Source organism: Mycetomoellerius zeteki, unplaced genomic scaffold, assembly GCF_001594055.1.
Source record: "Mycetomoellerius zeteki isolate Tzet28-1 unplaced genomic scaffold, Tzet1.0 scaffold128, whole genome shotgun sequence".
Classification (NCBI taxonomy): domain Eukaryota; kingdom Metazoa; phylum Arthropoda; class Insecta; order Hymenoptera; family Formicidae; genus Mycetomoellerius; species Mycetomoellerius zeteki.
The window spans coordinates 1,611,187-1,638,935 of NW_017256212.1; the positions used below are offsets into that span (position 1 = coordinate 1,611,187).

At 35.7% G+C, this 27,749-nt stretch overlaps 5 protein-coding genes across 10 annotated transcripts; 2 read left to right on the plus strand and 3 right to left on the minus strand.

The window, feature by feature from the left end:
* Window positions 1-1,602: 1,602 nt before the first annotated feature.
* Window positions 1,603-5,905, minus strand: LOC108731440 (FGGY carbohydrate kinase domain-containing protein). 3 transcript variants are annotated; one of them, XM_018461783.1, is made up of 11 exons: window positions 5,684-5,905; window positions 4,903-5,165; window positions 4,718-4,829; window positions 4,368-4,605; window positions 4,165-4,292; window positions 3,740-3,922; window positions 3,445-3,652; window positions 3,237-3,387; window positions 3,071-3,145; window positions 2,509-2,783; window positions 1,603-2,294 (listed from the first exon to the last, which is right to left on the minus strand). In XM_018461783.1, exons 2-11 carry the CDS (start codon window positions 5,077-5,079, stop codon window positions 2,210-2,212), a joined length of 1,632 nt encoding a protein of 543 aa, XP_018317285.1. In that variant the 5' UTR covers window positions 5,080-5,165; window positions 5,684-5,905; the 3' UTR covers window positions 1,603-2,209. The 3 variants fall into 3 exon arrangements, with proteins under 3 accessions (XP_018317285.1, XP_018317284.1, XP_018317286.1); XM_018461782.1 differs by having other exon boundaries at window positions 5,654-5,905; XM_018461784.1 differs by lacking the exon at window positions 5,684-5,905 and adding an exon at window positions 5,595-5,612.
* A 527-nt stretch (window positions 5,906-6,432) lies between these two features.
* On the plus strand, window positions 6,433-7,513 carry Pop5 (POP5 ribonuclease P/MRP subunit). Its single transcript, XM_018461792.1, has 4 exons — window positions 6,433-6,516; window positions 6,611-6,759; window positions 7,135-7,304; window positions 7,384-7,513. Exons 1-4 carry the CDS (start codon window positions 6,497-6,499, stop codon window positions 7,498-7,500), a joined length of 456 nt encoding a protein of 151 aa, XP_018317294.1. The 5' UTR covers window positions 6,433-6,496; the 3' UTR covers window positions 7,501-7,513.
* A 535-nt stretch (window positions 7,514-8,048) lies between these two features.
* On the plus strand, window positions 8,049-22,956 carry corn (microtubule-binding protein cornetto). Of its 3 annotated transcripts, none has more exons than XM_018461821.1 (11): window positions 8,049-8,536; window positions 18,491-18,817; window positions 18,968-20,411; window positions 20,555-20,670; window positions 20,769-20,909; window positions 20,994-21,091; window positions 21,179-21,362; window positions 21,611-21,836; window positions 21,910-22,160; window positions 22,238-22,449; window positions 22,543-22,956. In XM_018461821.1, exons 2-11 carry the CDS (start codon window positions 18,512-18,514, stop codon window positions 22,733-22,735), a joined length of 3,171 nt encoding a protein of 1,056 aa, XP_018317323.1. In that variant the 5' UTR covers window positions 8,049-8,536; window positions 18,491-18,511; the 3' UTR covers window positions 22,736-22,956. The 3 variants fall into 3 exon arrangements, with proteins under 3 accessions (XP_018317323.1, XP_018317325.1, XP_018317324.1); XM_018461823.1 differs by having other exon boundaries at window positions 20,558-20,670; XM_018461822.1 differs by lacking the exon at window positions 8,049-8,536 and adding an exon at window positions 15,489-15,508.
* Window positions 14,089-15,450, minus strand: LOC108731473 (uncharacterized). Its single transcript, XM_018461824.1, has one exon. The coding sequence runs from the start codon at window positions 15,004-15,006 to the stop codon at window positions 14,257-14,259; it is 750 nt and encodes a 249-aa protein (XP_018317326.1). The 5' UTR covers window positions 15,007-15,450; the 3' UTR covers window positions 14,089-14,256.
* Window positions 22,957-24,342: 1,386 nt separating the features above from the next.
* Window positions 24,343-26,147, minus strand: LOC108731443 (uncharacterized). 2 transcript variants are annotated; one of them, XR_001937022.1, is made up of 3 exons: window positions 25,242-26,147; window positions 24,910-25,053; window positions 24,343-24,806 (listed from the first exon to the last, which is right to left on the minus strand). XR_001937022.1 is itself a non-coding variant. In XM_018461786.1 (2 exons), the coding sequence occupies exons 1-2, from the start codon at window positions 25,703-25,705 to the stop codon at window positions 24,975-24,977; spliced, it is 543 nt and encodes a 180-aa protein (XP_018317288.1). In that variant the 5' UTR covers window positions 25,706-26,147; the 3' UTR covers window positions 24,831-24,974. The 2 variants fall into 2 exon arrangements, 1 of the variants encoding a protein (XP_018317288.1); XM_018461786.1 differs by lacking the exon at window positions 24,343-24,806 and having other exon boundaries at window positions 24,831-25,053.
* Between the last annotated feature and the right edge of the window lie 1,602 nt (window positions 26,148-27,749).

The following is a 27,749-nucleotide window of genomic DNA, read 5'->3' on the forward strand; positions in this document are numbered from 1 at the left end:
ACTATTACTTTTGGCTTTTCATTTTTAATCTTGTAGGTTAACACGATAGTGCAATTATTAATATATCTCTCTTTGTAGTTTGGTAAATTCAAGCGAAATGTAATCATGAACGCGGTTAACCATTATGCAACGAAAGGGCAAAGTGATTAAAAAAATTATCAGACAAAAATTTATTCGCGCTAGTCATATTGTAGGAAATGTATCTTAAAATTTTTTAAATTGCTGTTTTAATTGTATTATCAAAATTTATTTTAATTAATTTTTAAATAATTCATATATAATTAAAATAAACTTGTTTACTTTACAATGAAAATTTAATCCATTGTTATCTGCACATATAATACCATGTATGTACATTAGATTGTGGTTTATATGCAAAACAATTCATAAATTTTATTATAATTTGAATTTTTATGTTTTAAAAATTTGTTTTATATTTAATTTGCACATATAAAATTTCTTAATTTTTTTGTACACCACGCTCAATAATCGCTTCGCCCTTATTAACAATCCAATTGTGCAATTGTCTTTAATGTAATGTATAGTATGACAAAAAATGATGAATAAGTATAAAAATACCAAAATTCGCTAGTTCCTAAGTATTAAAATCTAGTCAATATAATTAGCAAAAATACGCGTATTTATAGAACAACTGGGTAGAAGACCTCCGACATAATTAAATCACGAATTAGATTTAATTATGCAGAGTATAACGTGTTAAATACGGGGATAAAAATAATATTTCATTAACGAGTACGTTTTGGGATCGATAGTTTCACAAGATATGGATTTATTTCTAACTCTGCAAAATACTTAAATATGCTTATCGTCAATTCCTGCATTTCACGATATATTCTGTAAGTCAGCGTTTATAAGATAAAGCTAACAAGATTAGTATATTATGAGACAAATCCGAACACGAAGAAAAATTAATTCGGATGATAAAACAGGAAGTTAGCGAATTATTCCGTAAGTTCTAGAAATTAGAGCGCAACGTATACGTTAATACTTGTACGTAAGAAAGAGTAACAATTAATGTACTTAATTCGACGACGATCGGAGGGCTATATATTTATCTAGTACGTAAGAATGAAAGTAGACAACGTTTAGCGATACGATCAGTGCGAATGACGAATAATGATGTAATAGTGAAGCACAGTGCTTTTGCTCAAATTGTACCACAGGAGGCTGTCAATCTAATATAAGTATTTCATACATTGTTTTAAATATGTTTTGAATACAGGCTGTTTGACAAATAGAGTAAAATATGTACATAAATGTTATGTAAAATGTCTAAAAACCGCAATTCACCCAATGATAGATGCTATATAAATAGATTCGTGCCTTTTTGTAGCTGTTTTATTATAAATAGCACGCAATCGCTACGTAGAAACCGCTTGATTTCTAATTAAATTCCCAATCCCTTTTCTTTTGGTGTTTCATCTTTATGTCACTAAAGCTGATATTAATTTGTGATTTGAAAATCATAGACATAACTTGTGTTTTTTTAGAAGAATTTATTAAAAGAATATAATTTGTAAGAGAAATATCTATGCATACAATATACAAAGTATAATACAGATGGAAAATCTGTGTGGTAAAAGTCGTATATAAATGAATATTTTCGACATATTAATTCCCATATATTTTTCTACATTTGTACTAAGATAGAGTTCAAAATGTAGAGGTTCAAAATTAAATGAATATAAAAATATATAATAACAAGGGTACTGTCTTTTTCAGACCACAAGATGAATTAGATCGACTGCAAGGAATATTCATCACTGCAAAACATCATTTGCAACGTTAAAAATCAGCATTATATCATAAATATTGTAATATCAATACTCTAGATTCCTAATGATTCCATTGTAAGGCGACGTAGTAAATCGCAAACTACGCACATAACTATTACTACCATTGACGTCATTAATGTCACAGTAAGTATCTTCAATTATTTTTACATATTATTAGAGCAAATGATATTTCAGATGCAATACCGATATCTTCCAGCGGAATATTGTTTTTTTGCAGGAAGCTCAATCCGAATCTTTCTATAAAATTTAATTCATTTCTCGAAGCCTCAGAGATTCCTTCTGAATATCGAATATTCCCAGATTATTTATCTTCACTCAAATTCCCAATTATAAAAAGATTTACTAAACACAGTCTATTGTTAATTTGTCTAAACAAGGGACGGAAAAATAGACTATAATTCTTCGCTCATTAATTTCCTGTATTCTTGTTGGTCTTGAACCATTTTCTTGAATACGCGATATTTTCGAAAGTGATATCTGAAATTAAAAGATATATATAAAAAATGTTTAATAAAAAATTTTATTTTTATAAAATTAAAAAAATATCTTTTTTAAATTAATCTTCAAATAATAATATAAAATAGAAATGTTTTCTTTAAAGTTAATTTGTATTCTATCAGAATTTTAAAGAAAAAGCAATACTTTTTTTAACTGTTCTCCTATCTTTTGCACATTAATCATATTTGCTTACTTGTAACATTCGTTCGTCGGTTTTACTATGTTCGCCGATCCCGCCATTCTTTGAATAGTCTCGTGTATAGAATATTTTCTCGTAGCACATGCTCCAAGGATCGCCGAGCCTATCAAAACCGATTCTCGCTCCATGGGACAAAGTACCGGTAACGCCAACACATCGGCTTGTATTTGGATAAACAGTGGATTTTGACTAAGTCCACCGCAAACTAGTATACTCTCTATGTTATGGCCGGCCGCCGATAAGACTTCAATTATATGCTTCGTACCGTACTGAAAATTAATATAATGTTAATTTGAAAATATATTACCTTATCAATTATCTACTACTGCTTCATAGTCAACGTTTTATCTTCAGAATTAAAATCTTATTGTGAATAAGATGATTTTAGTAACCAAAATCACTTCAATATCTAATTTTTAAGTATACTAGTTTTAAAAAATATTCCTGCATTTTCACATAGAATGTATGAAATAGTGAAGACAACTGATTTAGATAGAATTCTTTGCACTATGGCGTTTAATGAGTTAGAACTATTTTTAATTTGTTTTTAACATACCGTTAGTGCCTGTACTGCTGCTAAGTATAATAACGCTAGATTTTCCTGATCCACAGATAAAGATAATCCAGATATCTAAGATATAGATAAATAATACATAGTATAAAATTATATCCATCTTTTTATATCAATATAAGATTCAAAGAAAGAATATGTGTCTCAATACCATTCCTTTCAATGTTGGATCAGCGAGAGGCGAACGATTACCATGGAAATCCGGCCATACATGTATATCCTTCGTCAGATATGACACGTTCTGCAGATTCTTCTGCTCAGCCATAACGTGCAACAATTCGGACAAGTATTGTTGAATATGTCTGAAATAAATTCGTTTTCGTACATATTCGTTCACAGTCTCGTTTCGACGAACTCACTTATTGCCACTCAAAGTCATCAGGATTCCCGGCGTCGCGGGATGCGTATCAATGACGTGATCAAGCAGCTTTCCGGTAGCACTTTGACCTCCCTCATTGAGCCAGAAACCGGGCACCATCGCGCTATAATACGGGCCCCAAACGCCATTTACAAATATCTTGTTTTCATTTACTATCATATGACAAGTTGAAGTGCCGCAAATCAAAGCTAAAAATTACAAATTACAACATACTTTATATTAATTCTTTTCCCTTTTGGCTGAGCAATGCATATCGTAAACAGTATCATGCGCACCCAATCGGTTGGAGAAATTCGAAGACACATCTGACGCGTAACATCCAATCATTCCGAGACCACCAGCGTGTGCATCAATCAGCGAGGTTCCAACCGGTGTTCCTTTCAATAATCCCAATTCTGCCGCAGCTTTCGTCGACAGTCCGAATTCAATGGCATCACCAGGTACCCTTACATCGTTCCCTTAACATTAATATTAATCTTTGAGGTAAAATAAGAATTCAACCATAAAATTCTTGTGTTTTATATATTTAAAATATAATATAACCGCGTTCACAGCAGAATGCTTATTTTGCAGTATAAATCCTTCAACAGTTGCAAAATAAACAAAATAAACAAAAAACCGTGTTCTACTGAACACGGCCTTTGTTTCGTAATATTGAACTAACTGAATAATTTATAATTTGAATAATTTCTTAATATACCTATTTTTCTCCAATTATCTTTTTTCAAGTCTCGTAAATTGAGCTGTTCAAAGAAATCCTCGTCCCATCCGTTCTTACCAATTGGATTAGCGCTATAGTTCCACTTACACACTAACGAACACAATGAACTGAAACAAAAATGAAAGATTTAACTGCTCTGCTTGCTTTTTTACTTAAAGGATTTAAGCATCGAGGATTCATACCGCGATTCCGATTCAGTGGCTTTCCACGTTAAGAAGTCTGGTAGGTCAAACAGTAGTGCGGCAGAATTCCAGGAGGCAGGCAAATTCTTTTTGAGCCACAGCATCTTTGGCGTTTGCATCTCGAGAGAAACTTTGCCGCCTACATATTGCAATACATCGTGACCCACAGAATTAATAAAATCAGCTTCCTCGTGCGCTCTGTGATCCATCCACAGTATGACATTTTGTTTCTCCTGTCCTAAACAATTAATATATTAATTTTCTATATCACACAATAATGTTACTATTGTTACATGAATTTAATACAAAGTTGGAGTAAGAAAGAAATAGCTATTGTTCTTTCTTTGTACCTGTAGGACTAACTGTTATTGGTAAACCTGCTTCATCTACAGCTACCATTGAGCAAGTAGCGTCAAATCCAATTCCTTTAACATCCTCTGCAGAGATGTCAGCAACAACTGACTGCGAACAGAATAAAATCACAATCTGATATACCCGTATAATCATATGTGCTGCTGCAAAAATATAATTTTACCTTAACAACGTGGCACACGGCACTCCAAATATTATCAGATGACTGTTCATAGAAGTTTGGTGCAGGATGAAATATCTCGAGCGGACATATAGCCACCTTCTTTATCTTTCCATTCGAAGTAACCAGAGCCGCTCGGACACTTCCTGTCCCCACGTCCACACCTACGAAGAAATCCATGTTTGTCGCAGCTGTGGACAGATTGCATCTGCAATCTCGCGTCGAGCAGAATCGACTAAATGCTCCGTATCCAACTTAAGCACGAACTGTAAGGAAGGAACGACCATCAGCCAACCATACTGCATGCGTTAATCATCGATATATATTTTAAGATGACATGACCCTGAGATAACATTAATTGCGAAGCAGATATGGAGCGAAAAAAGACTTCAAACAGTATAGAGTGTTATCAGCTAATGCTTCTTTAATCCAACAGCACACATACAAATGCTGCATTGGTGAACACAAGTAGAACATGATTTACTTGCTTCTTGTGGCTCATTGGCTACAGAATGGCTTTAACAGCAATTAGCAAAATGTATACATGCAACATATGGTATAATTGGTACTTCAAATAACAGAATATCTCAGGAGCAAAATTATTAGGCAAAACTATTGCATTGCTTGCGACATAATGATCATTGTTTGAAGTTTAGAGGCATGTAGGAATCTTTTTTTCCAAAAATTATCTTGACCTTACAATCACGACGCACTGTTATGACTCGCGACTGCCACGTTTCGCTGTTATACTTACATATTTAAATAAGGAACTGTTGTTACATACTTAGTGAAAGTATTGACAGTCACTTTAATCGACGTCAAGGTGACGTAAAGTGACATCGCGATGTCACTCGACGTGCTCTTCGGCGAGGAGGCACGGATCAATGCATGATGGATATGAAAAATGCCCTGCACGGTCGTTGTGCGAAAACTGATGCATATTAGCTCTTGCTGCATACACGCGTGCACGCACGTGTACCGTACCAAGCTGTACGCTTGATACCAATAAGACCTAACCGTACCTGAGTACGCACCGGACGCACATGTAGTGCGTGGGCGCGCCAGTTCTGACGAACCACTCGCTCGTGGCGGACGCGTCTCGACTTGGGTGCTACAGTTATTGTATATTTTTGAAAGTGTTGCCGATTTTGACCGAGCATTGAAACATACATCATCCCGCGATCTTAGACGACCCGTTCGATCTTCCTGACGCGCGTCCTTGCGACGTCATAGACGCCATAGACGCAGGCGCCCGGTGTTCGAACGGGCTTAGCCATTTTCGCGGGTATTGTATCATTTTTTTTTAATACACGGAAAACAATCCTAAACGTGATTTAGCCGTATCGACCTCCTATTGTTATTTGGAGGCGTGAGCCATTAATTAAAGAAGAAGAAGCGTGGGCGCGCAATTGCGTCCGCTTCGTACAGTTTGCGCTCATTTTCGTTTCCGTGGAAATAACATTTGTCACTCTGGACTTTTCTCTGGATTAATTTTTCTCAGGACGGCGCGGACTTCCAAAATTCCGGTGGATGTTAAATTAGGAGCGGAATCGCGTTTGCGATTGTCAGTACTGTTGTCGTTGGGATAACCTGAAACATGGTCCGCTTTAAAAACAGGTGACTCGTTGAACTCATCGTTGAACTTATATTGAAATTGTCAAATTTTCAATTTGGCTTGTAACCGTATCCTACTGTTATTACATTTGCTTAGATACGTTGTTTTCACAATAAAGCCACATAACGACAGCGATGACAAGCAGGCGGCATGGAAGAATACGCATGTGTCTAATGCAATTAAATTGAAGGTGCAACAATTGTATGGGGATGTTGGAGTCGCAGCAATAAAGGACGGCTTCGACGGTAATTTAGTGTTGGATATTATATTGGATGTTAGTTCTTTAGATAATTTAGTCTTCATTTATTCGTTATTTTGTTATACATCAAAATCAGAAATATATTTACTTTCTTTATATAAATGAATGTTTACACATATAAAATATAATTTAATAAAATCAATATTTATATCTAATAATACAATTTTAGAGTTTAAATAAAAATTTTCTCATTTTATGTTAATTATTTTTTAAAAACATGTCTACTTCTTATTGAAATAATTATTTGGTCGAAGTTCTAAATCGCTGTCAAACTTTTTGTATTACTTTTAAATACAATGTAGCAAAATCTGTAATTTTGGTGTATTTTTTAGTCTAAATACAAGTTTGTGTTTTGCTGCAGCAAAATACTGTAACGTACAAACGAAAATAGCAATAGTAAGGCTGAGGCACGGGCCTCACAAATATGCATTACATGCTATTCCACTGATAAACGACATAGGTGGGCGACTAGTCAAAACGAAGATTCTGTATGTAGGAGCGACTCTGAAACACTGTTTCCTCTTTATCAGAGTAAGATTTGCGATATTCACCTATTTTACTTGTGTCTAGTCGAGAAAGAAAAATATTTTCATTCCTCTATTTCTCTTAGAAACATCAGGAAAAGAAGCTGGAACAATTATGGTCAAAATTGCCAACAGAAGCCGAGAGGAAACGGATGGAGACTTTTCTGATGACTCTGACCCCCGCTATGAAGGACTTTAAATAAAAATCATCGTAAATAATAATTAATTGTTTTTGTTTTAAGTTTACAAATAAAAATAAAGTTTTAATGTTAACTCATGGATTAAATACATTAATATCAGTCACAAAACAACTTCATGAAATCTCTACATTTATATCTTTCCACAATGAAATAAGCGACGTCGTTAAATTCCCTCTTCTCTTTTTTTTATATTTTGCTTCCAAGTTTGACTTGAAGTTTAAGTTCCAGTTCTATCAATGTAGATAGACTTTAATCTTCGTCAACTTATCATCTTTTTTATTAATTCTTAGAGCCGGTTCCACCAATGTAAGATTAACTTTAATCTCGGTTTAACTTATTACTTATCTTTTTCTCATTCTTATAATTAAAAAAAAAATAAAAAGTAAATTGACCCGAGATTAAAGTTAATCTTACATTGATGGAACCGGACCTTAGAATTAAGAAAAGATGAAGAGTTAATTGAATCAAAATTTAAAATTAAACTTTGATAAAGACGGGCATAGAGTTTTTCGAGACGCCTCTCTATGATGCCGTTATCTGCAGAGGATATCTTTAGCGATCAGACCACAAGGACCGTTGCCACCTCTCGCCAGTTGTCGCTGTTCGTTGCTGGAGGTCTCCCTTCTCGCCCGCCATCTCCACGGTGTATCCCGCCGTTATCCTGCCGTTTGCCGTGCACTCGTTTGGATCGGTTCAAATCATCTCGGAGCGTTCACTAACGGCAACGAGACGATTCCAAAGCTACTCCGCGATCCGTTGTGAACCTAGAGACTGTATACCTGCAATTCGCAATCGACGAGGAACCTGAAGAGGTGCGCATCGAGAGAGGAAAAGGGACTCCCGAGAAAACTGCGGATGTTGATGCGGGACCGTTCTCGCCCCCCGCAGTCACTGTATTTACGTTGGACGGTTTTAACGAACGGCAAGATAAGAGACTCCTCGGCATCGACCGCGTCTTCCGGAATCGTGATACTCGGTGTCTGACCGCACAGTTCCATCCGGGATAATTGTCGTCTTGGTACACGCCGGCGAATTCGAGGTAAGCGTTTCCTGCTCCCCTCCCCGCTATCGATCATAGTTGTTTAGACTCGCTCCTGCTCTCGGATCCACCCTTTTGTTATGAAATTACGACCTCGGTGGTGATCGCCGTAGACTTGTAGGTGAAATCTCCTTCCGAGCATCGACGACGACGTTCTCCGAGAAATTTTTACGATGTCTGGCAAAAATTACGACGTACATATCGAGCGTACATATTAGCGTGGAAAAACATGGACGAGATACCCTGTTATATTTACATGATCCTTGACATTCAACCCTTAACTATAATACATTACATCTCGACATATCTGTATCTGAAAGATAATCCTTGATATTCAATCTTTAACTGTGGGTGTTATGCTGTGTTGAATCTTGGACTCCTGTTTTTATTTAAATTTTATTTAAATTTTTATTAAATTTTTATTTAAATATGAAAGAAAAGGGAATTGAAAAAATAATCTTCATTCTTTACTTGTGTTGTGCATTTTATTGTATTTTTAATTGTACTCAAGATAAAATTTTATTCGTTTTTCTTGAAAAGAAAATAATTGATCAAAATTTCATGATAAGCAAGAGACAAAAATATATATACGTAATTTATATAATATATTTTAAAAAATTATTGATGTTGAATTGTAGATATAATCCCTCAATTGTAGATATAATACTATGTGAAGTCCTGGGGATTCATATTTTTAAATATTAAAAAAGGAAATGAAAATAACTCCACTGTATACATCTACTTGCTGCTGCAAGGCAGATGTCCCCAATAAACACCAACTAACAGTAACAACATCACTGTTATAATTTCATATTCAACGATGAAACAGTTACATAGAACATGTGTTATACATTTAGACTGTTGAAAATTGTAATAATGATGTTACTGTTAGTTGGTTTTTTCTGGTTCGATGCTTGAAGATCTTCATTTTTTTGAGATAAACATTCAGAAGAAGAATAATTGTATGTAATATACATGTGATATTCATGCATTGTATGAAAATGTAATAATTGTATAAATGTCGTCATAGTAATATCTTTCTGTAAATCTGAGGAAAGCTTTCATAAATCGCAGGATTGGTCTCAGTTTTCTCTTTCATCCTTAGTATGTGGCTGAGAACAAATTGCTTACAGATGTTTGCTTACAGATGTGTCTCTTGCTTTTTCCTTCTTTTTTTCTGCTTAAGAAAGAAGAGCTTTTTCTCCAAAAGGGGGAAAATCTGTTCGACTTTCAAGTACAGAAAGTGTAGTTAAAAACAGACGGTGTTTATAGTTATGTCACGTCATCGAGATTCTGTTTATAAAACAATAAAATGAATCATTAAATTGAATCGCATCGCAGAAAGACTCGGAAACGTGTGTTTATCAAAGTAGGACTGACGAGATAAATTGAGGATAGTGACTTAAATACGATTAAATTACACATGTACGACGAACAGATAGTCAAGCAAATATTATTATTACGACGTGTGAATATTCTTAGAATAAGGAAATCGTATTTTCCGCATAATTGTTTGCCTTTCTTGCTTCTTCTTTTTTTTTTGCTTGACGATCTCGAGCAGTCGCCTGTACATTGTTTCATTTCTCGCTTCTGATTTATATAAAAATTTCAGGAGTGAAAGTGGATCTAGTCTACAAATCCGATTTGCAAGAGGAATATAAAAACGTCGTATCTAGAATGGACTGTACAAGTTATGGACTCGATTCGTTTCTCGCGTGCAACTCTAGGCCGATTCATAGTCGCGGTTCTTATGCTGATTCTACAATGAGTCGGTAATCGGAAATCTTAAGTCTTAACCAGTTTTAACCTAAATAGATAACTATGATTTTTTGCATCTATTAGTTGTTAATTGTACAGCGAATTGTTTATCTCGATTAATGAGAAGGAATAAAGTCGAATTTGGTCAGTCTTAAGAAAATCAGTAGTCTTGGTCGTACAAGTTGGCCAACTCTACCAATTCACTGATAAGATTTAGGACTACCGACTACCGACTCATTGTAGAATCAGCTTTATTTCAAGATCGTCTTAAGTGATGTCTTGAGATACTAATAGAGCTCTCTGATTGGTTCATAAAATCTTAAGATTGTACTTAGGATAGTCTTAAATATAAGAATCGACTATGAATACCGGTCTAGTCTTTAACGCAATTCGTCCCGGCGCGGTCGAATATTTTCAATCACTACATGTCGACCAAAAGGAAACACTGAAAGTTCGCTTGTTTCAATTTTCACCCTGCTCTCGCTGCGTTACGGGGAATTAATCGTCGAACAATAGCTCTCGATCTCGTTATCTTCCAAATGCATCACTCTTGTGAGAACGCAATTTAGTTAGAAAGCCACCAGCTTATTTATCACTCTGACGTAGAGTCGTTTACCAAAGCGAACGCAAGTCGCAAATGGGAAGAAAGGGCTTTCTACAATAAGCCATTACCTAAGTTTTAAATCTTAAGCCATAAGAAATTGACCGCAATCACAGTCAAATGTGAGAAGAATAATCGACTATGATTGGTCAATTTCTTACAGTTTAAGATTTAAAGCTTTGGTAATGGCTTATTGTAGAAAGCCTATAAAGCTTGTTCTACAACAGAGTGCAAGCTGTAAGCCGTAAGAAATTAACCAATCATAGTCGATCATTTTTCTCATATTCAACTGTGATTGCTCAATTTCTTACGGCTTATGAATACTGACTTCCCTTGTGATTGCAGAATAGAATAATTGACGTAAAGCAACGTGGCCGAATGATCCTGACCGTATATCTAATGTCTGCAACGTGACGAGATCACGAGAGAGCCACAAACTCTCGCGTTATAGTAAGTGGTTAAAAAAAAGTCATGTCCCGACATGTAGGATGAAATTGTATCTTACTTTCGCGTCCGTGCGAAGAAAACTCCGCGGTCGCGCGGAATGATCTGAGGTGAGTGAGTCTCGGAGGAAAGCGCGCGCGGATGAGACGTTTTATGGCTGTTACGGTGATGCGATCTCGAGCTTCCGCTCGCCTATTAATTCGCTAATTAGCGCAAGTCCATACGCGGTGTCGAAGATCTCTTATACGATAATTAGTTCGGTCAGTTAACGAGTGGCCTCAAAAACTTTCACGTACTTTTGCCGCCGGTACGCCCCCCACGACACGTATATGGTAATTTAATGTAATTTGATAGGTTTTTACATGTTTTTTTTTTATTACAGCAATTATGTATAAACCGGGACTCGCGAAGAACTCTGAGATTTTCTCTTTCTTTTTTAATCCTGCACATTACGCGAAAAACAACTTTCATCGCTTAGTATATATGAAATTTTTTGTACCTATATATTATTTATTTGAGTCCATCATTGCAGAAGTATTAAAGTAGGGCAGTTTTAGAAAGATTACATTTATTAAAATCTACTTTAATTACTGTACTAGGAAAAGAACAAGTCTACATTGCTTAGATGTTTGACATACTAATGTTCGAAGAAGCGAGTCGCATGCAGCATGTAGCGAATGTAATGGATAAGATTCGTTCGCATAAGCGAGCCTCGTGGAATGATTTTAGCGAACACAGACGATAAATATATCCATGGCATGGACTCCGAGAAAGAGAAAGAGAAGGAACAGGGACTGAATTCGAGACTCCGAATCGAGTCTCTTGAGAGGAAGAGAAGGAATGGAATGTTTCTCACTTCTTTTTGCTTTCACAAGCCATGTTTTGATGATTTCTTTGACATGCTACGCGAACAACAGCAACATTGCACACGTCAATTACCGACAATCACTTCACATTAGCGTTTCCTGCATTCTACGACGTTCCTTAATTCTTCCACTTTTATTATCCCGCCAAAAGTATAGCTTTTTGTGTATATTTAAGATGTGTAAATTAAAATATATATGAAAGAATAAATTGATATTAAAAGGAAATTTAAAAAATATTATTTTATTCGGAAAAGTTTGTGAAAGTCTAAAAATGTGAGTGAGCATTTTTATAGAGGTAAATATTAAAATGGCATTGTAAATCTCAGGAAAGAAGTTCTCGTAAATCGCGAGACTAATCTCTTGTACCGCGATATTCAGGAATACTAAGGATTACTGTCGTTCATAAATAGAATTATCTTCCCCGCAGCAGCCGCCCCATGTGTGACCGCCGTCCATTTACTGAAATATCTTGGTAACCGCTGTATCCAGAGTGCACCCAGTCGCTTGCAATTTACATTAAGGGGGTACCAAACAAAATACTAATCTCTTAATTCCCAGACTTGGATTTCACATGAGGGAAATACTAATAAGCTGCGTTCAGAATTTATTATTTCGACAGAAAGTTGGTTGAGCAACTTTAGGAACTTTTTTTTTCAAAAATAAAAAATTTGAATTAATTGATTTGAATATATCTTTGTCATATTTTTAAGAACAGATGATGCGATTGAAGAGGATTTTTGTTTACCAACCGACTGAATGTGTCGTAATTTTATACATCCATATCTTCGGACAGAAATTTTCCAGTTACGAGCTTCGTATGATCGCCAGGAATAGTTTACAACCGATATCCTATCTATCGATCACACACTGTGCTCTTAAGAAACGGCGTTGCTAGCTTTATTCGTGTCTAAATATAAATCGACTTTGTATTTAGTCTCTCATCGCTATTTCCTACATTTATTTCGTACGTAAAATGAAACTCGCTAATATTAGGGTGAGTAGATTTATTATCCCAAAGAACACAAAGTTTAAAATTGTGACATAAGACGTTCTTTAAGCCATTTTTTAAACGCAAAAAATGTCTTATGACCCTATTTTAGACATTTCTTGTTATCTGGGACGTTTCTTATTTATTATTTGAATCTGAGATCGTTTCAGTCTGATACATTAGAAAGCAGATGGATTTAACTTAGCATATAAACAACATGATATGATAATTTTTGTTTAATTAATATCATATACTAATAATAATAATTGTTATAATTATTGATATAAAAATTATCGAAATATTGATTGAAAGTTGTACTGGGTTTCGAAATCAGAGTACTTAATAATAACTAAAATTTTAGCAGATTTAATAGTAAAATATATTTAAGATTTAAACATAAATAAACATAATTCTTTATGTAAAAATTATAACATAATTGAAAAAGTGGAAACGAAAAAAGATTTTTACGCAATAATTGATATGCGTGTATAACATATTAGTCAACATTAAATACACACACACAGTCATTTAAAAGATTTATTTCTCATATTTATGTTGAACGTTTTCATACTAATAGTTTTCATACTAATAATAGTTTGATGTTCGTAATTCTGAAAAGAAACAGCACGAGAAGTAATTCTTTTAATAGTAATTTATTTCACGAAACGATGAATGTATTTCTACATGATAATACTATGAGAAGTTTGCAGTTTTATGCACATAGAGATATTTTTCTAAAATAATAAATAAAAAAATATCACGTAGACAAGAAACGTAATACCAATAAAATCAAGTAATAATTAGTAGTAGACTATCTAATTAGTAATAGACTATCTAAGTAATTATTAATAGTTTGTACTTCCAAGCTATCAATTTCGAAATGCAACCTGCTCGACTTTGTTGCAATAAGAAAGTTTTCTTAAAATGTTCAATAAAATTAAAATATTCTTGGCAGTTACGAAATAAGAGCTGTCCGTGGAATTACATGTAGCCAGTTGCTGATTGTTTATTTTTCTAGGAAGAGATATTTCTACGTAGCACCACCTAAGAAACTTCGGTTACATCACTTGAGCTCGATATTCGTGTCTGAAGTTCTCGACACACTTTTCGTCACGGGACGACCACGGGAATTAACGATCAACGAAGAATCGCCGAAGCGTTTCGTTACGCATTGACCGTCGCTTTGGATCTTCGTGATGATCTTCGTAACGGTTGGATGCCGTAAGGATTTCCGTGTTTCCTCGTTGCGCTTCCCGTACTTCCCTTGGCTCCTCTCCTTCATATCATTCAAGACATTGTCCATGTTCGATACTTCGTGATCATCTTTGCATTCCGGTATCTTGTTAATAATTTCCTTACATGGATACGTACAGTCTTGCACGTAGGTCTCCCTACTTCTTTGTTCCTTCGTGGACTTCTTCGGGTCTATTTCAGGATTCGAATCGAGGATCACCTTTCCGCCGTCGCCCACGAATTTTACTTTTTCTTTAGAAGAGTCCGGTCCAAGAAGGACCCGTCCGCCGTCGCCAATGTATTCGATGTCGCCCACATTGTGGTTTACATGTAGCTTACAACCGTCACCAATGACATGAACGCTACCGGAATTCTTCGATAGAACGATCCAGCAGCCATCGCCTACGATCTCCAATACATTGTGATTCGAATGCATCCTGACGACGAGTCCGTCGCCGTGGAATCGCTTAATATCATCATCCTCGTCAGAAGAATGCTTACAATGTCTTATGGAATCGCTCTTAATGTTCCGCTCCTTCCTCTTCATATCCGGCTGCTCATTGATACGAGAGATCGTCATTGGTACTTGAGAATTGTCACTTCTCTTCGTCGATAGAAAATATTCCACTCGACAGATATTTGTTCCGTGACAAATACAACAATTGTCAGATTTATTATATAAGTAATATAATTACTAATCAGATACTATATTTCGCTTTGTCGAAGGGTTTCTTCTTGCTCCCGTTCGCTACTAAAGGGAAATATATCCTCTTTTTAGAAGCGAGTGCACGAGAAGAAAAAGTGCGTTCGTACAGACACGCGAGAGAGTTATTTACGTTACGGCGATCGGCGTGACACGACTCTGATCCCTACGTTGTAGCCGCGTAATAACGAATGCGTACGGTCGATTCGCGCAGTGGTGGGCACGCGTGACGACGGGTTCTTCACCGAGCACAATCGGCCCCGGTTATCATAACTCTTCAGGGGACTTCCCGCGAGACCTTCCGCAGCGGTGAACACTCGGCGTTCATTGATACCAGAGTCGTATCTAAGAATTACAGTGCCTGTGATGAATACTATCAGTAAATCTATCATTTTCTGTCACAGATAATTGTATTGAGATACATTGTGTTGAGATTGTGTTGAGATACATTAAATATATTTTTTCTATATGGATAGAATAAGATAATTATGTTTCAATATTTTTATATATTATTTTATATCTTATAATTTAAGTACTCTCTCTCTCTCTCTCTCTCTCTCTCTCTCTCTCTCTCTCTATGTGTGTGTGTGTGTGTAAAAAGAGCTAGAATTTTTCATAAAATATTTTGAATTTTATGTTTCTTGTTATATTCATTATCAGTGAGAAAATTGATATTGGTAACATTTTTAAACTAATTGCTAGCAGTTTATAACTATTGCATCAGTAACCACATAACTGACGACAAACAAGTTGACGTTATTTATCGTTATGTTGACGTTAAAAATGGCATTTTGACGTTAAAATTTTGACGAATAACATCTTGCTTGTTTGCTGGGTGTCTTTTAAACTTTAAACATCTATAGCTACATTTGAAATTTCAAGTTAGAATTCCATTAAAGTAAAATGTAATTTAAACATCTAAGTTCTCTTCTGTCAACTTTTCTTATTCTCACATATCAATTTGTTTTTTATACTTTTAATGTGAATGTATACACTGTTTCTCTTACACAAAAATGTCAAAGTATGCGATTCAAATATAGCAATATGTAACGAATCGAAAAAAAATTTTTGAAGTTATAAAGGATTTGCCACAGTCTAGTTACGACTCTGCTTCACCTTTTCTGCGCGCTCTCTTTCTCTTTCTCTCTCTTTCTAATTCGGCACGCCAATCTCTCTCGTCATTCATCACGGCCGAGCGAAGGACAAAACGGTCTGCCGACTCAAAGTGTCTGAAAAGAGACTTTACAACATTTCTTAATATAATCATAACGTCAGTTTTAAGTTTTTAAAGTATTTAGAATTAATTGTCAATCTTGTTTAGCTTTTACAATTATTTTTATTGATATCTTGAAGTTACTGATATATGTAAATTTTGTTTTATACATAAATATAAATTTATAGGTACATAAATTTTATGTGTATTGATATTTAGTATATATAAATTTTCTTTAAAATTGCTTTCTAATTACATATCAACTGTTTCTGTATTATATCTTTTAATAATAAAAATTTAGAAGATATAATACAGATATACCTTTTTAAAAAAATATAAGAATTGAAATATTTTATTATTTTTATCTCATTTACGAAGCTGATGTCAGTTAAAAATAAATATTTCTTCTGAAATATTGTAATCCTTCGAGAGAAAGAGAGAGTGATGCAAATATTTTCTGAATATTGCGAATGTGTGTGCTGCAGATTTCACCATGCAATCAAGGAGAAATGCCAAAATGTGCATGCTTAAGATTAAAACAGAAAGTGTACTTGAAGCGAACGTGTACAGCACTTTTCCCCAACAAGAGTTTTAACACACAATGATGGATTTAAAATTAATACATATCTCAATGGACTAAACTTTAAAGTACAAAGAGGTAACCTTCTAAACAACAGTCTTTAGTATCTCTTGAATTCTCAAATTTTTATCGTGATATGCTAGAATATATTTCCTCTGTCTTCGTTCTTTAGTTCAGATCAAGTCTTTTTCTTTTCTTTTTTTAAATAAGTTAGTTTTTGTTTCACTAATGCCTTTTTTCTGTTTTTTTTTTAAATTTTGACAATTCTAGTTGTTAATGATCAATATATTTATAAGCATTGATATTATCGTATACATGTCTTATCTTGCAAAATCCCACTCAATTACATTCCTGGCACGTGGCCGCTCTCACTTCGGTCATATGATTTCTCATAAATCGCGATTCATGCGTATAAAACACTACGTCATCCGGTAATTGGGAAGGAGTAATTTAGTGACTCAATATATAATAATATGGCAGAACATCTGTGTGAACAATCTATGAGGTATCAGCTGTGCTCGTAGATATGCGCTCAGGGGAAACTCCTCGTTATTTCTCGCGTTATTACGATTTTGTATAATACTGGCCTTTATTGGTCTAAGCAACGTCGATTAAAAAGAAGAGATAAACTGATAAGAGAGAACTCGAAGGGGGAGAGAAAGACAGAAAGAGAGAGAGAGAGAGGGAGAGGGAGAGAATGTTGGCTTAATTTAAAAAATATCAATTAATCTTTCGCAAAAATAATAAATGGAACTTTCCAGCATAAATTTAATATTATATTATATTATATTATAACATGCATTTATTTGTTACATTGTACATTATTTGCAAATTGTAAATTTTATGAATCTGTAAATATGAACGAATATAATTTTTAAATGTAAATAAAGAGACTCTCTTTCTCTCTGTTTAAAATTAAAAAAAAAAAAATAATTAAAAATATAATATTCTATATAGATTGATAAGAATCAAATATTTTATTTACAATTAGTATTTATTATTGTCTACAAAATAGTTCACCACCGAGCTGTTCCTTGATTTGGCACGAATCGGAAAAACATGTCCAGACTACGAAATAATTTCCTTTGCAAGAGGCGTATGTACCATTCGACTAATTCAATATGACCGTGATTGGAATGCCATAACTCGATTCGGAAACGAAACAGCTTTATCGACTCGGCGCCACATGCAAGCTATTGCTTCTGTCTATATCCTCAGTCCATTACTGTCCATATTGGATGATTTTTTGTGGACTTGCAAAGCTTTTATAACGTGATTAATTTCTGATTTAACAATCAGCTAATTTCACAAAATTAAGTTAATCTGTTTACTGTATCGTCTCACTGTATAATCTACAAAAAGTTTTATTTCATATTACTTTAACAAGCTCGTGATCAAAATGCTAGTAAAAAGAAATAGATCTTCCTAATTAGATTTTTATAAGCCTCGGAAATATATCTACTTAACTGCTTTGAAACTTATCTCAAGTTTCAAAACTTATTATATTGTATATATAAAGGATATTTAATTATTTTTTATTTATTTGCTCATTTTGTGATATTTTTCAGTGGCAAAATGATAAAAACGAAATGAGTGATCTGCTTAACACCATTGTAATGGAGACCTCGTACCCCGAGTCCGAAAATTGTTTGAAGGTGGCATCGTCGATGCTGAACGTAGCGCGACAAGACTCGGGTGTACCGGAGGATCTTGCTTCGCCTCTCAATGGGGAGGAAGATCCGGATCTCACTATGAACAGCGAATGCAACATCACCGTCATCCATATCAGCGAGTCGCAGAACGACAAGACAAACGACAAGTCACTGGCTGAAAATAAGGATAGCAAGGATGGTAGTGACAGCGGTGTCGAAGGTTGCGCGACGGAAGTTCCAAGAGTGAGTTTTAGTATGAAATCTTTCGTGGAGAAAATATTTTTTTTTAAATAAAGACTGATTTCAATATATCAAATTGTCAAAAGTGTCCAGACACTATAATGATGGACAGATCTATAAGTAGTTATTCATTTAGATAATTTCTTTTTGTAGGTACGCAGTAGAAATAGCATTGACTACACGAGCAGTTGCGGTGGCTTGGATGACGCTTCTTGCGCATCCAGCCTCGTCAGTTGTTGCTCAGTGTACGAAGATGCATGCGGAACCACGTTGCCAGACGACGTGCGGCTGGGTGCTACTGGTGGCGAGGGCACGAGCGAGGGCGGTAGTGAAAGCTCGTCCATCGCTGGCAGCGTATCCGTGCGAACGAGCCGTATGAACGTGAAGAGGACTACAACGGCGTCCAGTACGACCAAGAAGAAAATTACGAGCGGTACCGAGTCGCAAAAGAGCACTCGCACGAAACCAACAAACACAACCTCGAATATGAGCTTGGGCACGACGACGCCGCGGTCCAAATCGCGAACAGCAACTCCTAGAAACATACTGACCAAGACTCAAGGCACGAGCAGGGAACGGGACCATCGACCACGATCGAGAGAGAAATTGAGCGCCCGAGAATCGAACTCGTCGCTCGTTGGGGATGTCTCCAAGACGCCTGTTGGAAGTCGTAGTACGGTGACGTATGGTTGTCGGTCTAGCAGCAACGTAATGTCCAGTTCGGTATCTACTCCCACTTCGTCCTCAATCGCGAAGACTAGGACGAGAGTGTTGCCCGATTCGCTGCCATCCGCACTGACCACGGAGATCAACAAGGATCTTGCGCAGCGTAGCGGGAGAGTCATCAGGAACGATTCGTCGAGATCGAGAACCACATCCAGTACGCGGGGAGCGCGAACGCCGGCGTCTACGCCGTCCGAGGAAACGAGAATGAAGGTACCGTCTTTGTCAACTTCTCGTGCTCTCTGTGCAAAAAGTACCATCTCACGTGCTGATAATAAAACTACTAGTCAAGATAACAAGGCACTCGATACGTACGCAACGTTACCGCGTAGGAACAGAAATAAATTGATGATTTCGAAAGTTGGAGAGAAGACGGACAAGATGGCAAGAAGTAGATCCGGAAGTCGAGACGTTAGTCTCAGCAGAACCATTGAGAAAAAGAACATCATCGGGAGAGATTCGTCTTCTGCTCATAAAAGTTTACCACCATATTCCAGACAAAGAACCGTCGAGAAGACTCGTATATATCACGAAACTAGTGCGCAGACCGGCTTGACCGGGCAGGACATCGAGAACGTGATGTCCGGACAACCAAGTGCGATCGCCGGGCCCGAGGTCATCGAGAGACTGCACAAGGGTTGCCAAACGGAGGACGCATGGAATGACGTGCAAACTTTGCAGGATAATTTGAAACGCTTAAACGAGGAAAGCAGCAGTCTGCGAAAAGAGAACGAGAAATTGAAGTTCGAGTTAACCGAAGCGAATCGTCTTCTTGAAGAGGAACGGGCCGATCACGCGTTTGCACGTCAAGAACTTAATAGGAACGCACAACGAGTACTGGCTATGCTAGGCACACCGCAATCGGAACATGCAGGTAATTCAACGAATAAAGTAATAGTGCAAAAACAAATGATAAATTTATTCATAAAGCGAGATTATTTTATATTGCATATCTATAGATATTTTATTTATAGAAATAAAATTTGTAGAAAATAAGTTGATGAAATTTCTTTTCAGAAGGTAGCGATAGCTTCCTCGAACTTGAATGTCATATACAATCCTCGGGACAAGTTGTTGCTAATCAGCAAGTCGAAATAGCTGATCTGCAATCGCTCTGTCGTATGTTAAACAGGGTAAGAATATCATAGCTACAATAATTATAATTATAATATGAAAATTATCTCTGTAATTTTTCCTGTAAAAAAATATCTTTATAATATTTCTATTGAAGGATTTGGACAAAAGTCTAGCCGCGCAGAAAGCTTTGCTACAACAGCAACAAGAATTGGAAGCCGAATCAGCCGAGATGCAAGATTTCCTCCAAGAGGAGAAGGCTACTTTGGCGGATGCACTTAAGGATGCCGAATTGGAGGTATTTTTAAATTTTAAATTCTATCTCCTACATTCGTTTCTTGAAGTATGTACTATTTATTTCATACTCATTTGTTTTTTATAGCTTAAGAAGAAAGGGGAAGCTTTAACTCAAAAAGAAACGGAATTAGAAAGGCAAATAGAAGAGTGTAAGCATTTAGTGCGAATTAGCGAACAAAGAAGGTGTGTGTCTCATGAAAATTATTGACAATATTTATACCAGACATTATAAAGTATATTTTAACGATTGATTTTTTTATCTGTTTTTAGGCAAGAAAATTTATCAATGAGTCTAAAGTTGAATGCCGTCGAACGAAGAAGTAGAGAACTTTTACTCACTCAAGGCGCTGCCATGTCCGGAGCGGCTGTAGCTCTTTCGGGACTTAGCACCAGATTGGAAGGACTAGTAGATCAATTGATCGCTTCTTATAATATTTCAGTAAAAGATCTTGAGGTAAGTACAACGATAAAAATTATCTTTTGCATATAAAATAGTTTACATTGTTATTAAATAAACTTTATGTGAATGAACAATAATAACATACTCTATTTCCTGTAAATAAATATATAAATGATTACGATAGATGAAAGATTAATATTCTATTAACTATTTCTTTCTGCTCATTTTTTTCTACATTTAATAATTAAAAAATTATTTTCTTCAGTTATTATTAAATGTATTGTAATTTTTTTCCTAAAAAGGATGTCATATATCATAACGAAGCATACAGCAGAAGTAACAGTAGCATGGAGTCTAGTCCGGTTAGCTCTAAGCAGAGTTTGAAAGAACGCACGCCGAGCCCAAAGAGTGGATCCTTCGTTTCTGCAGTGATCAGCGCTATTCGGAACGCTGCGACGCATCCCTTCGCGGCGAGAAACAACCTCGATAAAAAATCCAGTTTAGATTCATCTAAACAGATTTACAAAGGTAATAGAATACAAAATGTTAAAATAAGGAGATTATATTGAAATTCGTTAAAAGTACAATTTTTATTTTCTAGAACTAAGTATGGAATCATCGTCTGATTTGCTTGATTTTGAAACTGAGCCATGTTTGATGATGGAAAGCGTTCTGGAAGATGTACCACTGCCAGACACATATTCGCATAACATGGTATCGAGCAGCGATTCTCTCCGCAGAGCACTGAGTTTCTCCGAAACGTCGGATGAGCATAATATGAGAAAGACAAAATACATCGATGAGTGTACTAGTCTCACGAATCTCACCCAGGCAATCTTACATCGTCGTAAAGCAAGTATCTAAATTAAACTCGGAAAGTAAAAGATATAAAATGAAGTAATAATAATTAATCATGTTAAAATTTACAGGTGGAAGACGAGGGTGATGACGATTGCGATTCCGTGAGCGAATCTGACACTGGGACCAACGATGGTCCTATGCCTTTGGTGGATTACTGTCCATCTGTGGATCTTGTCGATCAAGTGATCGAGGTGGACAATCTCGTTACCAAACTTCTGAAAGTGTTACGAATCATACAGCTTGACAACGATACGTGTATACAGGAATTGAAAGAAGAAAAGTAAGTTTAATAAATTTAATTGAATTGTAATGATTAATTTAATGTTATTATTAATTGGAATGTTAATTATTAATTGGAACGGATTATTTGCAGATCTAACTTGGAGATAAAATTAGAAGCCACCGTAATGGAATTGAACGAGCTTCGCAAAATTATCGATAACCTTCATCAATCGCCCGAAGATGTCCTGAACAACGTATCCGATCGACGACGTAGTGTTGTGGAGAATTGTCGGATTTTGCTTAAAGAGGTAATAGCCGGCGATGTTGCCGATACATTTTTATAGTGTACTTCTTCCACGCTACTGCCATATCTGAGATAAATTATTAACTTTCGTGAAAGAGATGTCAAATGCTTCAATTCCTCTGTAGGCGAGTAAGGAGGAATTAAAATTTATCGAGGCCGTACTTGCTACTAATAGCAGTTCTGGCGAAATAGACTGAGGATCGACTCGACTTGTGTGGAGCGACTTCCGCTTAATATTTTAAAATATTTATAAATTTCTTATTCTTCCTAACTATTATAAATGATTTTAATTTTTAAGAATCCATGTCAATTTTAAGAGTCTGAATTATTATATTAAACATCGACGAACGTTTTATTGTTATTTATAAAAATCGGATTTCAAATTTTGAGGTGACTGAATTTTCAAGAATTTAGACACCACATAATTTTGAATATTACATGTATTTTTCCTTCCATCATAATATATATTTTTGTGCGCTTTATAATGTTAATTTCACACTAAATATAATGGTGTACATGTGTACATGTGTATAAATAGGATACATCCAGATTGCAAAAATCAAATATGAAAAAAAAACGGGTTTAACGCTGTTTTTAAAATAATTGTATAAAAAATAATTATTTAAAAAATAAATGACTGGTTAAAATTCAATCAATCATCTACGTAGCATGTAGAAGAATATATCAAAGTATTTAATTTTGCTGATTTTGCATTGTATTTTTTTCACCAGAATTTAGTAAAATATATTCACGAATAATGATTAATGATTTTGAATATATATTTGTAAATGTATTAGTGTATGCAAAAAATATATGTCTTATATGTCCAAATGTATATATTTAACATATATTTAAATATATGATACGCTAGTACACTTTCTGTGAAAATACGAAATTGTAAATCGTTATTTGTTATTGGCCAGTATATGTATTCAATATTGATTCCTACCACCGAGTTGATCATAGAATTTTATATTTAATAAAATAATCCTCCAATGTGTGAAATTATTAGGTTTATAAAAAATCGATTTTTTTAATTACATACTTTTTCATTCGAAGTAAACAGGGTAGCCTATATTTAAGATAACAATATGACGATATTTAATAGAGAACACAACAAGAACTAGGTACATATAAAACGGAAGGATAGAATTCAGATACCTTTTATTGTGTCTTTGATCATGCAATACTTGTATTACCGTAATTACATTGTGTGACATTTAAAAAGATAATGAAATATTTTATGACAAATCGTAGATATAAAGATGCTTAAGATGCTTCTTAATAGACGAAAGTTAGAAAAAAAAAAATTTGTACTATTATTTTTGTGTATGTGTGTATGTGTGTGTGTGTGTGTATGTGTGTAATTTATTTCTTTTATCTAAGGATGTATACACGTCAATTATAATAAATCTCAAAGACTTCTTGCTCAGTGAAACCAAAGTTGAGATTTATTATAAACGTTTTCCAGATGAGGTTTCTTTTATTAAAACGGAGCTGTGCTTCAACTTAAGCGTAGCTTTAATCATAGAAAATATTGTGATGATACAACCAAACAACAACACATATGTATTTTATTGTTTAATCAAATAAATTTTCATATCTTGAAAAATATACAGATGCATATAATTGTATTATATATACATAACTTTACACATAATTAAAGCAGATTATATCATGTAAGTGCATGTAAAAAATTTCCAATTGTCAAAAATCGTCACTAACAATTACGATTGGTTTATAAGTAAATGAATAGTAATTTGTGTACTGTGACGCTAAATCAAAACGGAATTATGGCAAAACGAATATTACATTTAGCTTGTTTAACATGTAAATACATATGTGGTTACTGAATCATAACCGCCCGTTACATTGTACGGATAAGGTGAATGAAATCGCCATTCCTGTAATTTCATGTATTTTCATTTAAAAGTTCCATCTTTTAAGTTACAGAGAAATGAGCTCGAGGATAACGCTAATATTAGCGCGTCCCTTTATTAATACTAGACACCATATAAATGCGTGGTACGACATCGATTCGGTCGTCAATCATACACGTTATATTCTACGAGTATTCGTCCATCATCCCTGTAGATGCAGATATCCTATCCCTGTGGAGAGAATAATATATTCTTTTCAAACATCTTATTTTAAATAGTTGTAGTTTGAAATACAGAATACAGCGCACGTTGTATTAAAAGAAAAGGAAAATACCGTTTTCTTAATATATACTGTAGACGGAACATTACGTATTGGAATGCAAGCATCGAGGAATCGTTTTAGTGCACGCTCGTGCCTCGCACATGACGTATGCGACGTATCAAGGGCGCCAAGAAATTCACCAACCGTACAGCTGGTCTGGAACATAAGAAAAGTACGTCGAAAAAGTGTACACTGAATTATTTTTATAATTAAAAGATTTAAAATTACACGTGAACACCAGCAATAAAATCACAATTATAAGATTGACATAGTTAATATTATTATAAGATATAATTAATAAAATTGATTATTAGGACAGCTATATGAAGTAGATGGATTCTTACTTGTTTAGTGTCTTCGAGATCGCCAAATCGGTTTTATTGGGAAGGCTATCAATGATGGGTTTGTCTAGTTCGTTGATGGACTGGATCGTCGGCGGAGTGGATACCTTCTGACTGGAAGTTGATAAATTATGCTCCGAGTTGCCAGCGGTGGCGCCGGCCAGGAGCAGTGCTTCAACCGGTGCAAATACGAATACAAGGCCGTCTAAGTGGATGCGATAGTTTTCGGTCCCGTTCTGCCGTTGGTCGTAGTAATCGATGGCATCGGAGAGCGTGGACGTCGGTGCAGCGAAGGTTACAGCTGTCTCCTGCGGTATCATCGATATGATTTCATCCTTGATCTCAGACTCGATCTTGGAATTAGTCTCGGACTCGATCGGCTTGTCGGTGACGGGTAAACACTGAACGCTTGCAAAGAACACGATGAGTAGTACAGTCTTAAATACACGCATGTTGATTGATAACATTGATGAACGGCTACTTGTCGAGTTGCCTTTCGTTCGAATGCAACTCGTGACCTTATCGGTTTCACCTGTCTACTTGACTTCGGTCTGTCTTAAAATCCGTCAAGTTGCCCTCTACTTGATTCCAGTTCCTAAGTTATTATTTTCTACTCGATTCTGATTGAAGCCAGCGACTGCAGGATGTTTCCTGTTCGGCTGTGATTGTAAATTTACAAATTATCTTCTTACTCAACGGGCGTGAACTCGGATCGACCACTTTTTTCGATGATTCTTAATGAGATAACGCGATTGGCCCGGGACCAATACCGGTATCGCGAGATGGGACGAAAGCGGACGAAACGACGTTGGAGAACGTAGGACGTGTCTGGACAACACGGAGGATGCTCGAGGTGTGATGACCGGGCGATGTCTCGTACCAGAAGACGATCCCGATCCCCACCTGGGCGATCCGAACCTGAGCCTTCCTTCGGTCGGTTCTAGAAACGGATCCCCGGAAAAGTTCAAGAACCTCGGCGTACTGACAGCAACCTGCCGTTAACGGCATATATATCGTCACGGCACTGTTGATACGCTGTAAAACTTTTGTAATTTATGAGAAGATTGGAGGAGAGATTCACTCGTGTTTAAATCTGAACTATATACTTTCCCTGTCCGCAATTTTCCGGGCCAACTTTCATAAAGTTGACGTTATCAAGAAGGTATATTTTTATTTAATAACAAGTTCCTTCGTTCATAATCTCTCAGTTCTGAGATTGAATTTTTAATATACAAAATTTTTAATTAAGATTGACGAAAGATTTACTTGTAAGATAAATAACAAGGCCTTGTCATTTTTTATTTTCAGTCATTCATAATTCAAGAATTTTTATCTTGCGGCTAATTGTATTTTTCTCCATTTGATCTTCAGCTAAGAGAAGATGCGCGATGTTGGAAATGATCCTCGAACGTCTCTTCATCCTTATTACATATTCGGATTTCGAACGAAATCGCCATCAGGGGAAAGGAACGTGATGATATTAATAGCATTAACGATATTCAACGATGGATGCGCGGTGGGACTGCTGAAGCTGGTAATTCTCATCAGCGATGTATCAATCGCGCGTCGATGTCCCTCGCGGCAATAACCAGTTTTATTCAAAGGAAAAGGAGGAGCAAGAGACGGGGGGATACGCGATGATGCTAAAGACAGAGCGTAATAGTTATCACACGCGGTGCGCAGGTGTATACGTACACGTGTACGTAGGTGTGCGCACATCTATAGTCACCAATCTCTGTAAAGGGCAATGTCCTATCGTGGCCGTTCGCGGTGAGTTCGTTTCCCCGATCTGCCCGTCTCGCGACTTGGCGCCTATTACCGTAACCTTGCCCTTGCTCTTTCCTCTCGCTCTTTCCTCACGCTTCCGCCTTGGGAACCGAATCAACGCCGTCGCAGGATCGCCGCTGGTCTTTGGGGAACGACCTTCGGTTTCTGGAAATTCCCCGGAGGGTCGACGTACCGCGCGCCTTTTATGACTGTCCCCGATCGGAGAATACAAGATCAGAATTTTGGCTTTTAAGAGTTCCTGACGGTAAGAATCTAATTCCTGATAGGCGTTATTTATATACTGTGGCGACAAAAAAAGAATAAGAAAGGTAGAAAGTATTAAACAAACGAAAAAATGGTACCAACGATCTTTATATACTTTTGATCTCTAAGAACTTATTGATTTGGAAAAGAAAATGAAAATTAAATTAAAATTAAAGAAAATTAGATTTACCATTGCAACTTTTTTCGTAATTTTCCTTTATGTTTAAATACATATTCATATTGTTATTGTCGTTTAAGTATTTTATTGATCAAGTAGAGCTTAATAGATACATGCATAAATCATCGCACATGTATACTTTATATAAAACGATAATTATCTCGCATTCAGCGCGTTTTATGTACTAAACCAATTAAATAATTCGTTGCTCTTTTCGTTTTATGTGATATGATTCTTGTACTAATAAGAAAAAAAAATGCTTTTTATCAGCAGATATAATAAATCTAATATAAAATTCACAT

What these genes read in the sequence shown, in the direction of transcription:
- LOC108731440 (XM_018461783.1), bottom strand. Translation starts at nt 5,079, where the DNA reads ATGGATTTCTTCGTAGGTGTGGACGTGGGGACAGGAAGTGTCCGAGCG. An exon ending in AGATAATTGGAGAAAAATAG is followed by an intron (nt 3,923 to 4,164) that starts GTATATTAAGAA and finishes ATTAATGTTAAG; the next exon opens with GGAACGATGTAAGGGTACCT. An exon ending in CCGACGAACGAATGTTACAA is followed by an intron (nt 2,295 to 2,508) that starts GTAAGCAAATAT and finishes TTTTAATTTCAG; the next exon opens with ATATCACTTTCGAAAATATC.
- Pop5 (XM_018461792.1), top strand. Translation starts at nt 6,497, where the DNA reads ATGGTCCGCTTTAAAAACAG. An exon ending in ATGGTCCGCTTTAAAAACAG is followed by an intron (nt 6,517 to 6,610) that starts GTGACTCGTTGA and finishes ACATTTGCTTAG; the next exon opens with ATACGTTGTTTTCACAATAA. An exon ending in AATAAAGGACGGCTTCGACG is followed by an intron (nt 6,760 to 7,134) that starts GTAATTTAGTGT and finishes GTTTTGCTGCAG; the next exon opens with CAAAATACTGTAACGTACAA.
- LOC108731473 (XM_018461824.1), bottom strand. Translation starts at nt 15,006, where the DNA reads ATGACGATCTCTCGTATCAATGAGCAGCCGGATATGAAGAGGAAGGAG.
- corn (XM_018461821.1), top strand. Translation starts at nt 18,512, where the DNA reads ATGAGTGATCTGCTTAACACCATTGTAATGGAGACCTCGTACCCCGAG. An exon ending in ACCGCAATCGGAACATGCAG is followed by an intron (nt 20,412 to 20,554) that starts GTAATTCAACGA and finishes ATTTCTTTTCAG; the next exon opens with AAGGTAGCGATAGCTTCCTC. An exon ending in CAATCTTACATCGTCGTAAA is followed by an intron (nt 22,161 to 22,237) that starts GCAAGTATCTAA and finishes TAAAATTTACAG; the next exon opens with GTGGAAGACGAGGGTGATGA.
- LOC108731443 (XM_018461786.1), bottom strand. Translation starts at nt 25,705, where the DNA reads ATGTTATCAATCAACATGCGTGTATTTAAGACTGTACTACTCATCGTG. An exon ending in ATCTCGAAGACACTAAACAA is followed by an intron (nt 25,054 to 25,241) that starts GTAAGAATCCAT and finishes CTTATGTTCCAG; the next exon opens with ACCAGCTGTACGGTTGGTGA.